General features: G+C 46.4%; 1 protein-coding gene across 1 annotated transcript in view; it reads left to right on the top strand.

Moving 5' to 3' along the window:
• Nucleotides 1–13,487, top strand: part of LCLAT1 (lysocardiolipin acyltransferase 1) — a 61,593-nt gene that overhangs the window by 15,110 nt on the left and 32,996 nt on the right. Inside the window, 1 exon segment of the mRNA XM_049784239.1 lies at nucleotides 4,441–4,557. Coding sequence (XP_049640196.1) covers nucleotides 4,441–4,557 — 117 coding nt within the window.

Genomic DNA, 13,487 nt, shown 5'->3' on the forward strand with positions numbered 1-13,487 from the left:
GTGTAAGTTTGCATATGCTCGCTCCTCATATTAATGCGACTTCTTTACAGAAGCGGTACATGTTTATTTAGAGCAATTTAGAATTATAACTAACTTGACTGAAATGGCTATAGTTTCCACCGCTCATAAGAAAAATTTTTTTTATTGTAAGAATTTAAGAGCAAAAAAAAAAAAAAAGGGGGGGGGGGCTGGAGAGATAGCATGGAGGTAAGGCGTTTGCCTTTCATGCAAGAGGTCATCGGTTCGAATCCCAGCGTCCCATATGGTCCCCCGTGCCTGCCAGGAGCCATTTCTGAGCATGGAGCCAGGAGTAACCCCTGAGCACTGCCGGGTGTGACCCAAAAACCACAAAAAAAAAAAAAAAAAAAAAAAAAGAATTTAAGAGCAAATTGATTAACATATTGAGGTGAACTAGCATAACATAATATAGTAACATAACATATAATATAATTAATATAATATAATAATACATGTAAGTCAAAGAACATTTCTGATTAAAACCAAATTTTTTTGATCATAATGGCTTACATAAGGAAATTTTCTTTTTCTTTTTTTTTTTTTTTTTTTGGTTTTTGGTTTTTGAGCCACACCCGGCAGTGCTCAGGGTTTACTCCTGGCTGTCTGCTCAGAAATAGCTCCTGGCAGGCACGGGGGACCATATGGGACACCGGGATCCGAACCAACCACCTTAGGTCCTGGATCGGCTGCTTGCAAGGCGAACACCGCTGTGCTATCTCTCCGGGCCCAGGAAATTTTCTTATCGTGATTCTGTTCTCTCAAAGACACATACACTTAGACATGTACATAGGAACACACATGTCATGTGCATGTATATACGTGTATAACTTAAAGTTGGAAAATTGGCATTATATTTATTGTACTCAGTATTATATTGTCATTTCTTAGATCAGTCTTTGAAAAAGTTTTCTTTAAGGTTGCATAGTTTTTGGGGCTGGTGAGGTGGTGCTAGAGGTAAGGTGTCTGCCTTGCAAGTGCTAGCCAAGGATCAGGACCGCGGTTAGATCCCCCAGTGTCCCATATGGTCCCCCCAAGCCAGGGGCAATTTCTGAGCACTTAGCCAGGAGTAACCCCTGAGCATCAAACGGGTATGGCCCGAAAAAAACAAAAAAAAGGTTGCATAGTTTTGGGCTGGAGTGATAGCACAGCAGTAGGGCGTTTGTCTTACACGCTACCGATCCGGGACAGACCCAGGTTCAATCCCCAGCATTCGATATGGACCCCCACCCCCACCCCCCAGACTGCCAGGAGCGATTTCAGAGCACTGCCAGGTGTGGTCCCAAAACCAAAATAAATGAATAAATAAATAAATAAAAAATAAAATTAAAATAAAGGTCGCATAATTTTACAGTAAAAGTTTTCCAGAAAACCAGAACCAACCGACTTTTGATGATTAGGTATTTAATCTATCTGGTTGTATGAGTGCATTTCAGACAGATACACAGAGACACATTCACACACATCGAGTTTAAGGACTCGGCCCAGAGTTGTGGAAACTTGTCAAGACAAAGGCTCCAAAGTCAGTCAGCAGACTCCAGAACCAGGAGGAGGAACAGTTGAAAGCCAGTCAGCCTGCCCGAAAATTCTTTCTTGGTGGAAGAGCTTATTTCTCTCACTAAGGCCTGTCATTGATTGGATGAGGCCCACGCACGTGATGGTGGAGAGTCAGCTTTACGCAAAGGCTATGAACTTGAACATTTCATAACAAGAAAACCTTCACAGAAATGTCTGGAAAAGAGGTTTTCAAACGTATTTGCCTACCACCTCCTCTTCATGGGAACACACACAAACCCCCTTGATTAGCTCAGTGCCTGTTGGGCCCATAGTCCCCACTCTGGAGAACACGAAACTCAAATAATGTCGGGCCAGTTGTCTGTTACCGTGGCTCAGCCAGTTTGACAGAGAGCTCTGTTTTCCTGACGTGGAAAGGAAAACTTTTTTTTTTTTTTTACAGTGATAATACTACCTGTGGTTGAACACATAAAGTGTGTACCTCATACATAAAGTGAATTAATGTGTTCTTGTAGTAGGAAATATATGACTTTGGAGAAACAAAACAAAGTTTCTCCTTTCAAGCCTAAAGCCTGAGAAGTAGGTTCAATAAAAACAACCTAACAAGTTACTAAAACTATTTCAATATATAAAGACTTTACAGCTAAGTAAATACAAGGAGAAAGTACTAAAAGAATGTAGGATGCATGGTTAGAGGAAGGCTCTAATAAACTGAGTGAAAGCAGGAGATCAGGCAGCTCTCTGGCCAGAGGCATTCTGCACAGTAAGAAGGAGGAAGGGCTACCTGGGTGGCTTTGGCCTGGAGCATTACTGAGGCCTACTAGCCTCACCAAAACCCAGGGGGTGAGACAGTCAGCCAGAGACTGTGGCCAGAGGGACATTCCTGTAGGTGGGTGAATGTAGAATGTGAATTTGAACTAGTTACTCTCTGGGGGGCCAGATAGATAGTACAGTGGGTAGGGCACTAGATTTGATTCTTACCATCCCTCAGGCTTCCCCCTGAGCTCTGCTGGGTATGGCCCCCCCAAAAAGAAGCACATCACTTCTGCCATCTGATCTTTGTGGTGGGGTCCTGGCCTCAGGTAAAGTCCTGCCAGCTAGTTACAGAACATTGTTTTTTAGCTGGACTCCAGCTTGGGATACTCTCCACATATTAGTGTGAGAAAAGCTTCTCTGGTCTTCTGTAGTGTCTTCACTTTAGGGGTCCCTTCCCTTCTCCCTTCTCCCTTCTCCCTTCTCCCTTCTCCCTTCTCCCTTCTCCCTTCTCCCTTCCCTTCCCTTCCCTTCCCTTCCCTTCCCTTCCCTTCCCTTCCCTTCCCTTCCCCTTCCCCTTCCCCTTCCCCTTCCCCTTCCCCTTCCCCTTCCCCTTCCCCTTCCCTCCCCTCCCCTCCCCTCTTATCATTTTATTTAAAAAGCATTGAGGGGCCAGAGTAGTGGCGTTTGCTTTGCACGCGGCTGACCTGGACAGCCAGGTCCCATCCCCTGGCGTCCCATATGGTCCCCCAAGCCAGGAGCGATTTCTGAGCACAAAGCCAGGAGTAATCCCTGAACATCACCGGGTGTGGCCCCAAAGTTAAAAATAAATAAATAAATAAAAAGCACGGAGGACTCATCCAGTGGTCTTAAATTGACTCCAGGAAAGCCATGTGACACCCCTAGGTTTTGTGCAGGCTGTCATTTCCAGGTGCAGTTGGGGGGGGGGGTCTCCCTGCTCTCACATCTGCTCCCAGGTCACCCAGAGCAATGTCAAGATCACCCCTAGTACCTACAGCAGGCCAAACGTCCGAACAGCGTGACTCTTTCTGAGTACATTTGCTGAGTAACAGCTTTGGTTCTTCTTGGAACCGACTAAGTGGCCTCTTGGAATGGAAAGAGGCACCTCGGCCAGTGACAGGAACATATCCTTGACTCTACATTCAGGTGGTTGCACACGATGTGCTGCTTTTGAGCCTGTCTGGTGGGCGATGCCCTTGGCAGAAGGCACTTGCTCTGAGCTCTGGGCTGGGAGACAGTTTGCTTTATTTATATCAAAGCCCTCAGTGATTGAATGTTTGTTTTTTAAATCATTGATTACATTTATTTGGTAGATTGCTAGTCATTTCTGCTGGATGTCATAATGATCTTTATGCTTATTAGTATTAGCTTATATAATTTTAGCTTTTTAGCTTATATAATATTTTTATTGTGCAATTAGGCTTAGTGAAATCTTTAGTTTCAGTTTTGGTATTTTAGTTTTCACTACGTACTATAGTATAAACAAAAAAATTTTTTTTTCAAGATTCCAGTACGAATTTACCAAAACTCATAAGCAATCCTTATAACTGCCTTTGGCAAAAATTTTACTAAGTAACTAACTCTAGAACTTCTGCTAGGAACTGAGGGTATTTATAACAGCCCATTTGGCTCTCTCTGGAACTTTCAATAATAATAAGAAATGTTTACTGCTGGGTTTTTTGTTTTTTGATTTTAGGGGTTTTTTTTGGGGGGAAAGGGCACATCCAGTGCTCAGGGGCTGCTTATAGCTAGCTCTGCACTCAGGAATCACTCCTGGTAAGCTTGGAGGACCCTGTGGGATGCCAGAGATTGAACCCAGTGGCTGCATGCAAGGCAAATGCCTTCCCCACTGTGTTATCACTTTGGCTCAAAAGTTTTACTTTTTTGGTTTTTTTTTGTGCCACACCTGGTGGTGTTCAGGGGTTTCTCCTGGCTCTGCGCTCAGGAATTGCTCCTGGCAGGCTCAGGGGACCATATGGGATGCCAGGGATCAAACTCAGGTCAGCTGCATGCAAGGTAAGTGCCCTCCCTGTTGTTCTATCACTCTGGCCCAGTTACTGCTGTTTTAATCAAAGAGATCCTATACATTTCCTTACCTCATACCTCTCTTCTAACAGTCCACTCTTTTGTGCTTAGAGAACAGCAAGGCTCGAAGCAATGAATTCGCCGAGAAGAACGGACTTCAGAAGTATGACTATGTCTTACACCCGAAAACAACAGGCTTCACTTTTGTGGTTGACCGGCTCAGAGAAGGTAAATGGCTCCCTCAGAGGTTGGCCTCTCATGAAGTGGCAGAAGTTATCGAGCTCTACAGTGCATGGTTGGCACTTTATCCTGGGACGTTGATCCCACAAGCTAGGTTGTTGTTTGGGGTCTGAAAATATCATCTCTCATGGAAGGATAGATAGGTAACATGTAAGTAGGTTGTCAATCCATCTTGAGAGATCTTGGCAGAAGCAATGGAACTAGCCCAAGAGTCTCTTCCACTCTCCTCTTTATAGCAGAGCAAAGACTTTACATTTGTGACTACACTTCTGCCAGCAAAGAAGGAAGTTCTAGGAGGATAAGTGCCACCTGTGTTCTTTGGTCACTCAACAGAAATTGGCACCCAGGTCATCGGTGAAGTTGTGGAAGGGACAGAAAAACCTCTTCCTTCTAGCTTGTTTCTCTCAGAGCTGTGCCCACTACAGGATCCACAGGGACAGGGGGACTCCCCCGAGGAATTAAAGTGTTGGCTGGGTCCTTCTACTATCTTGATCTAACACAAAAATAGGTGTATTTTATTAGAGATGCACATTCATAGGCGTCCCTGTCCTCACTGTTGTCACATACAACTAGCAAAAAAGAAATTGTCCGGAAACAAGCTAAAGTGTTACTCAGGGGGCTGGTGCAATAGCACAGAAATAAGACGTTTGCCTTGCATGCAGCCAATCTAGGGTAGACCTTGGTTCGATCCCCTGGCACCTCACATGGTTCCCCGAACCAGGAGCAATTTCTAAGCACATAGCCAGGAGTAATCCCTGAGTGTCACAGGTTGTGGCCCAAAAAGCAAAAAAATAGAAAAAATGTCATTCAATTGACAAAAATAATTCAGAGTGTGTAGGGTGTTTGTCTTGCACACAGCCAACCTGAGTTCAGTCTCCGGCACCACTTGAGATTCACCTGAGCTTGCCAGGAGTGATCCCTTAGCACTGAGCCCGAGCCAGCCCTAAAGACTTTCTTTCAAGGCTATGCATGAAATTCCGGGCAGCCTGAGGAAATGGAAGGTGCACTGTGGACAGAGGAGGAGGAGGAACCCAGGTCGTCCCATGTAAAATCATCCTACATTTGTATCTACAACCCTTGGTGAATAGTCTGATCAGGTCACACATGAAATAATCCAAACCAGGGTGAGGGTGAAACGTGTGTAGTCTGGTTGTCTTCTACCTCGTATCTCAACCAAGCTGCCTGCCAAAACCGCAAGTTTTGTTTATTTTTATTATTTTTATTTTATTTTTATTTATTTTACAGAGTCTGCCCCCAAGTAAGGCAGTAAGGACAGTGTAAGGACAGATAGCTTAACTATCCTGAGCCAGTCCCGCTGAGGTTTACAAGTAAGACAATCTCTGTTTTGGGGAAATCCAAGTTGTAAACAAACATAGAAAGGAACCAGGAATGATCTTTGTTTTAGATAAAATAAGGTGTAACCTAATAGTCCTGAGAGTGCCCCTCGTTTCCCCCCAACACCCCCACTCTCCACTAAACCCTGTCCTCAGTTAGAATTGCAGATCATTCCTATTCTAGCAGCAAGTTAAATAGCACATTGCTTCCAGCTCCCTCTTCTAAGGTTGTTTTAGATGGCCTGGACCTGCCTTCTGGTCACAGGTCCTTGACTGTAAAGGGCCTGGCCCCTGTGTCAGGGCTCATAAACTGTCAGTAAGTAGATGTTAACATCTTAAATCCTGCTAATCCCTAAAGGAACAACTGTGATCTCTTTGGAGAAAGAAGAGAGGCCTCGACATGCCTCCTCCCATGCCTCAAGACCCTTCGTGTTAGGCACAAGGATTTGTGTGTGACTGTCTGTCATAGTTGTTGTCACGACACAGTGTCACCTGCTGGAAACCAGAAACATGTCAAGAGGACTTTTCTCTTCCTCTTTGACTTTGCGCATTGAAATTCTTTATTTGAGGGTGGTTGGGGGCACACCTGGAGGTGTGTCATCCACACTGCCAAGGCAAGTGTCCTACCTGCAGTACTAAATTATGAAACAATATAATCATACTCTCAAGGTATTTTTTTGGTATATAAATATGATGCTGGTCATGATGTTCAGTTAAAGAGAGAACTTGTAATGTGGCATCTCTCAGTGTCCCTCAGACCTGCGAGATTATGTAATTTATAGAAGGCTGGAAAAGCGCCAGCTGCCTGTGGCGAGAAAGGAACAGTAGATGGAAGAAGGGCAGAGTGTTTGGGTTTCATGGAGCTGAGCCATGAGATAAATGAAAACAAGTATTTTGAGTTTGGGCCTTGACGGAAACAAAATGCATTGGAAATTTAGATTACATTCGCTTTAGCTCATGTGCATAACAGAAAATATTATGAAGAAGGAAGTGGTCGGAGCGATAGCACAGCTGTATGGCATTTGCCTTGCACGAGAACAACCTGGGACGGACCTGGGTTCAATCCCCAGCATTATCCCATTTGGTCCCTCGAGCCAGCCAGGAGTGATTTCTGAGCACAGAGCCAAAAGTAGTACCTGAGCACTGCTGGGCGTGACCCAAAAACAAAAATAAAAAAAAAAAAAATGAAGAAGGGATGGAGGCTTCTGGCTTTGAGTTAGCTAAGGGGAGACTGACTGGGTTCACCAATAAAGAAAGAAGCAAATTCCCCTGGGATGGCAGCGTGGGCACATCCGGTCTTCTCGCTTACTGGGCAAAGAGGATCGCTGACTCAGCACCCCGTTTCCATGAGCCATATGTACAGCTGGATTGGGGTGGGCTCTGCTGTTTTGGTCTCAATGTTCTCATTTGCTGAGGAAGTGGGTGTTTTCCTAGGAAGTGAGTAGCGCAGTCAACACAGCAGTGCTTCTGTCTTAACTTCTTGGGTTTTTTTTGTTTTTGTTTTGGGGTGACACCCAGTGGCACTCAGGGGTTACTTTTGGGCTCTGCACTTGGGTCATTCCTGGAGGTGTTTGGGGAGCCATGTGGGATGGCAGGGATTGAACCCAGGTTAGCCATATGCAAGGCAATCCCCCTACCTGCTGTGCTAACTTTCTTGCTCCTGGTTTTTGGTATATACCTGGCAGCGCTCAGGGTTCCTCCTGACTCTGCACTCAGAAATCACTCCTGGCAGGCTCAAGACCATAAGGGATACCAGGGTTCGAATCCCAGTTGACTGCTTGCAAGGCAAGAGCCCTATCCACTGTGCTATCACTTTGGCCCCTCAACAGACCCCAGATTGTTTCTTGCCTATATGGCTGAGCACTTCATGGCCACCTTACTTCTCAGTGTCATCACGGCCTCAATACTCTCAAAATATACGGAAACTTTCACATAACATTTGTACCTCTCTTTTTTGCTCCCTCCCCCACCAAGGGTCATAAAGTCTGTGACAATTCTTCAGTGAAATGTCATCCTCTGTTGACATTCTTTCCAGCCAGCATTGCTGTAGGAGGCAAGGAAGAAAAGCAGATAAGTCAGTGAAATATTGGGGACATCACCCGCCACACACTCTGGCCTTTTCATGTGGCCTTTTTATTGCTGGAAGCTGTTTACAAAACAGGATCAGACCTTTCCCTTATGGCAAGAAGATGTAATTGTCCCGGAGATCTTTGACATTTGCCAGAAAATTTTTTCCCCGAGACCTTTCGAATTTCCCTAAATTGGTCCGTAGCTGTGGAGGCGATCACTTGCCTGTCTCGTGCGGCCATTTCACAGGGAACAGAGAGCTTTGATTCTCTCATGGTCATGAATAGAACACACAGCCCACATAAAATCCGGGTGCCGGTCATGGGGCCACACACATAGCAACTGCAGGGCCACCACTGTGAACCGAAGGTGATGGCACATGACTTCAGCACAGTTGCATGTAGCTTCAGGGCGAAGTTTGGGATTTTATCTGTTGAACGCCCCAGATAGGACTTTAAATTTTTGGGGAAGCGGGGACGCCTCCCGTGGCACTCAGGTTACTCCTGGCTCTGTGCTCAGAAATCGCTCCTGGCATGGGGCACCATATGGGATGTTGAGGGATGGAACCTGCGTCCACTCCAGCCCCATGACTTAAGATATTAATGGGGTGTATGTGTATATGAAAGGGAGTGATATGTACTCATTGACCAACCTGCCCTGTATTGCAAAAAAAAAAAAAAAGCTATTCATTGAAGAAATAAAAGAACTTCTGCCACCCTTGATAAAAAATGGTCAGGGATGGGGCTGGGGGGATGGCACGGCGGTAGGGTGTTTGCCTTGCATGCGGCTGACCCAGGAGGGACCTGGTTCGATTCCTGGCATCCCATATGGTCCCCCAGCCTGCTGGGGGCAATTTCTGAGTGCAAAGAGACCTGGGAGTGAGCCCTGAGCGCCCTTGGGTGTGGCCCAAAAACCAATCAATTAATAAATAAAGTTAAAAAAAATGGTTAGGGCCAGAGAAAGAACATAGTAGTAGGGTGTTTGCCTCGCATGCAGCCAACCTAGGTTCAGTCCCTGGCATATGGTACCCTGAGCACCACCAGGTGTGATTCCTGAGCGCAGAGTCAGGAGTAGCCCCTAAGCATGCCAGGTATGGCTCCAAAATAAAAATAAAATTAGAATTAAAATGATGTCGAAGCTCTGTGTCTCATCTAGAAAGAACCTTTGGGCCGTCACTCTGTCAAGTGTCATGCAATACGTGACAGAACAAGCCAGGCAACTTTGGAGAATACGGATGCTCAGACCTGCCAGATTGGAGCCTGTGTTCGCTCCTGACCATGTCTTTCCCTCTTTCTCTCTCCACATGTTTCTCCAAGTCAGTTTCTTTACATAAAAACCATGTTAAAGAATGGAAAGTTTGTTTTAAAATCGAAAAAGCTACTGATAATCTCACAGTCACTTCTGGAAATACCTGCTGTCTGCCTGTTTACTTTTAATTGTCCTGAGTTTTTCCACGTGTCCATATACATGTCTTACAAAGTAAGGAACTTATCATACCTGTTTTTGATTTTTTTTGTTAGTTTGGGTTTGAGCCACTACCGGTGGTGTTCAGTGGTTACTCCCAGCTCTGTGCTCAGAATTACTCCTGACAATGCTCAGGGGTCTATATAGAATGCTGGGGATGGAAGTTGGGCTGGCCATATACATCTGCACTATCACTTTGACCCCTGTTTTTTGCTTGTTTGCTTGTTTGTTTTGTTTTTGCTTTTTTGGGCCACATCGGGTGATGCTCAGGAGTTATTCCTGGCTATGGGCTCAGAAATTGCTCCTGGCTTGGGGGACCATATGGGATGCCGGGGGATTGAACCACGGTCCGTCCTAGGTTGGCGCATGCAAGGCAAACACCCTACCGCTTGCACCACCACTCCAGCCCCTTGGCCTCTGTTTTATGATTTTTTCCCACTTACTACAATGTATATTTTTTCACTCTTTACATGAATTAGAAGTATATGCTGATTTATTCATGATATTCTATCAGATAGAGGGACCACTATTTACTTGGCCTACTACTCTATTGTTCAACATCTAAATTGTTTCCAGTTTTCTGCACCTATAAATAATCCCAAAATATGCATAAATCTATAATTATTTTCATGGCATACATTTTCGAGTCCAGACATTAAGTCAAAGAACTTACTCTTTTGGAATTTATAAACATCTTCTTTCTAAATTTTTTTTCTTTTGATATCTTTAACACCTGATAGTGCTTGGGGGTTACTCCTGGCTCTGCAGTCAGGAATCACTCTTGGCCGGCTTGGAACTATATGGGATGCCAGGGATCAAATCCAGTTGGCTGCTTGCAAGCCTATGGAATGGGGTGCTGGAGTTCTCAGCTTTCTTTCTGATTGGCCTCTGGGTTTTTTTCCTTTGCCTGTTCTTTCTAGACTATTTCTTATCTCTGATCATCTCAATAAAGTATCCTGGTGGTGGATTGCATATTTATTCAGAAGGCATTTGATGAGCTTATACTTTGGCCTGGTGAAATACCAGGATCTAGCTAATTCTCTTGAGTGGACTAAGGTTTAGGAAATAAAACTTATTATATCGTCATTAAAAATCTGCACGAAAAGCCTTTTGAGGACATCAGGAAAGGTCAGTCTGTCTTGACCTGCATTAACACTGAAGAGGTAGCGTCTGACCAGAGAATGAAAAAGCCTCCTCAGGCGTTTTCCAGGGAAGAGACAGCCTTTCACTGTTTGTCTTCCCGCTCTAGCCCTCAGTCGAGACTTTCCGAGAGACAGTTCCAGTCCGGTGTGTAAATGTTACCACACCAGCTCCTCTTCTGAGAATCCATGGCCGCCGACTGGCATTAATCAGCCATGTGGACAGGGCTCCATGCTGCCTGCATTTTCCCCTCTGGCCTTGCCGGATCCTCGGCTGGAATCTGCAGCTCTTTGCTCATTCCTGAAACTTCCAAATCCTCATCTTCTGTCCATCTCCTTCCAAGAAGCCTGTTTCCGTCTCTCCGTGACCATTCCCAGCCCAGGTCAGACTCTATGTCACTGGTTGGAGAAATCTCTCTCTCTCTCTCTCTCTCTCTCTCTCTCTCTCTCTCTCTCTCTCTCTCTCTCTCTCTCTCTCTCCCCCCCCCCCCCTCTCTCCTCTCTCTCTTCCCCTCTTCCCCTTCCCTCCCCTCTCCTCCCCTCCCCTCCCCTCCCCTCTCCTTCCCTCCCCTCCCCTCTCCTCCCCTTTCCTTCCCTCTCCTCTCCTCTCTCGTTTTTGTGTCACATCCAGTGGCACTCGGGTTACTCCTGGCTCTGCACTCAAAAATTGCTCCTGGTAGGCATCCTGGGATTCCGTTATTCGAACTACCATCTGTCCTGTATCGGCTGCATGCAAGTCAAACACCCCACTGCTGTGCTATCTCTCTGGCCCTGTTAGAGAAATTTTATTTCTCCTTTGGGAGATCCTGTCTGAGCCACTTATGCGTCTGGAGACAGGCTTGATGGGCTCATTTTTTTCCCCCTTCCTACTTCTCAGTCCATTTCTTCTTAGCTTCTGTGTCTTTCCAGAAGCTCTCTCTGATCTCCTTTCTTCCTTTCCCTCTGGGATCACACATGGGTTCAGGATTCTTTAGGCTCAGTGCTCCGGAGCCTTTGTTTGTTTGTTTGTTTGTTTTTTTGGTTAGTTCCTCTGACCTCTCTCACTTGGGCTCTCTGCGGGCCCTTGGGTTTCGATCTATGCAAGATGGAAGTTGCCATTTCCCCCAACTTCGTCCCCACTGTGACATGATCCTCCATGCTGTGAACGTGTGGTGAGGGCCACCAGCAGTAAAGTGCTGCCCATGGCAGGGCGCTGGGTGCTAGACGTCTGCTCACCCACACGAGTGGCCTCCTGGGCTTCTTGGAGGAGGTGTGACCCTCTTTCCAAGACTCTCATTATTTTCTCAGCACGTGCGATGGCGCATGAAATAGGCCTGTCAGGGCACGTTGACCTGTTAGAAGGTTCCAACCTAACATGCCTACCAACATGGCTCCTTCTGACAGTAAAATGCGGGTCCAGAAATGGGCCCTGAGTATTCTGGCACCTTAAGACTGAGAGGGCCACAGGCAGGATGTTTGGGCTGATAAAGGCTGATAAACCCTTCCTGAGGGCTGGAGGAAGGAGGGGGAAGGTCCTTCCATGAGTCCCAGTTGCCAGCTGGGATATTTTACCCTCTCCACATTCCTGCAAGATCTCATCCAGGCTGCCTGATGATGGAGAGTAGGGAGAGCACTTAGGTGGGAGCAGTCTCCCCTCCCCCAGGAGATCCCAAGGACAAGCTCCACGTGAGGGTGAGGCGAGTGTACCTCAGGCAACTTTGCTGGATGTGCTAGGGGTGGTGTGCCTGAGGGCAGGGGGCATCTCACTAGGCGGTTGCAGACTTGCCTGGGGTCTCCTCTCTGCACTGGAGACTGCCTTATTGTCTTGCTGGGCCTGAGCATTGTTGCTGTGACTTCCAAACACAGGGTGCATTTTGCATCCTTCCTGAGGCTGGACACATGATTAGTGCACTGCCCCCCATTGTGGCCTCTTACCCTGCTATGCTTTCCCCCTCCACACTTGCCACATGCTGTATGTTTCTCCCCCGCTGGTCCCTGAGGCCACCCCAGCCTTCCCTCGGCCTGTACTCACTCTTCTTCCACTTGTTATTTGTCATAGGTATGTCCTAGTCCCTTTCATGTTCCTCTCATGATCAGTGCTTTGGAGTGGACCTGGGGGAGGGCAGGAACTGGGGCGCATCTCTTCCCCCTGATTCTGAACTCCAATAGGCAATATTCTGTGTCAGGTTTATTGTATATCCGAGACACGACTCCAGCCGCACAATCACTGTAGGCGCTCAGACATCTGCGGCTTTAAGTGGACCATGGACTTCGGTCATCTCACACAGGCCCTTCACTTGCTTATTTACGTACCTCTCCATAGGATTGGTCCCTAGAGACCATTTATCTTTTCTTTGTTTCAACTACTCAAGGATGAAAAGTCATTGTCTTTCTCTGTCTGTCTGTCTGTCTGTCTGTCTCATACTGTTAGGAGGGATGCACAGAAAATCTCATTGATTCCTATTCGTAGGTCATGAGTCTCAGATCTGGGAGACACTAAGCCCATAGCCCTGTGTCACTCTCTTGCTCAACCTCATTTGGATAAAAGTGGCATCCAGGGGACACCCACGGCTTCTTTTGCACCGGCCCCAGCTGGGACCAAAGTTCATCTGTGTTGAGGTGGGCGGGCTGGAGCAAGAGTCTATAGTTGCCCTTCATGGAAAAGTTCTCCAAAGATAGCCAGGTGGCTGGTCCCAGGGGCATTTCCCCAGACAGAGCAGAAACAGTGGCTACTCTTGTGTTTTCTTCATTCCAAAAACATGTCCGTGCACAACCACGAGGCTTTGTTCTTATCTGAGGAAATAGCGGGAAGAGCACTGCTCAGTGTTCGATGTGACACTCACAAATTACTGTCTCTATTTTAAAATTCAGAACAGCGGGAGAAGCTGGGTAAGTAACGTTATGTCTGCCGAGTGGCTTTTGTCTGCCTGCCAAG

The sequence above is a fragment of the Suncus etruscus genome, chromosome 12, assembly GCF_024139225.1.
Source record: "Suncus etruscus isolate mSunEtr1 chromosome 12, mSunEtr1.pri.cur, whole genome shotgun sequence".
Lineage (NCBI taxonomy): Eukaryota > Metazoa > Chordata > Mammalia > Eulipotyphla > Soricidae > Suncus > Suncus etruscus.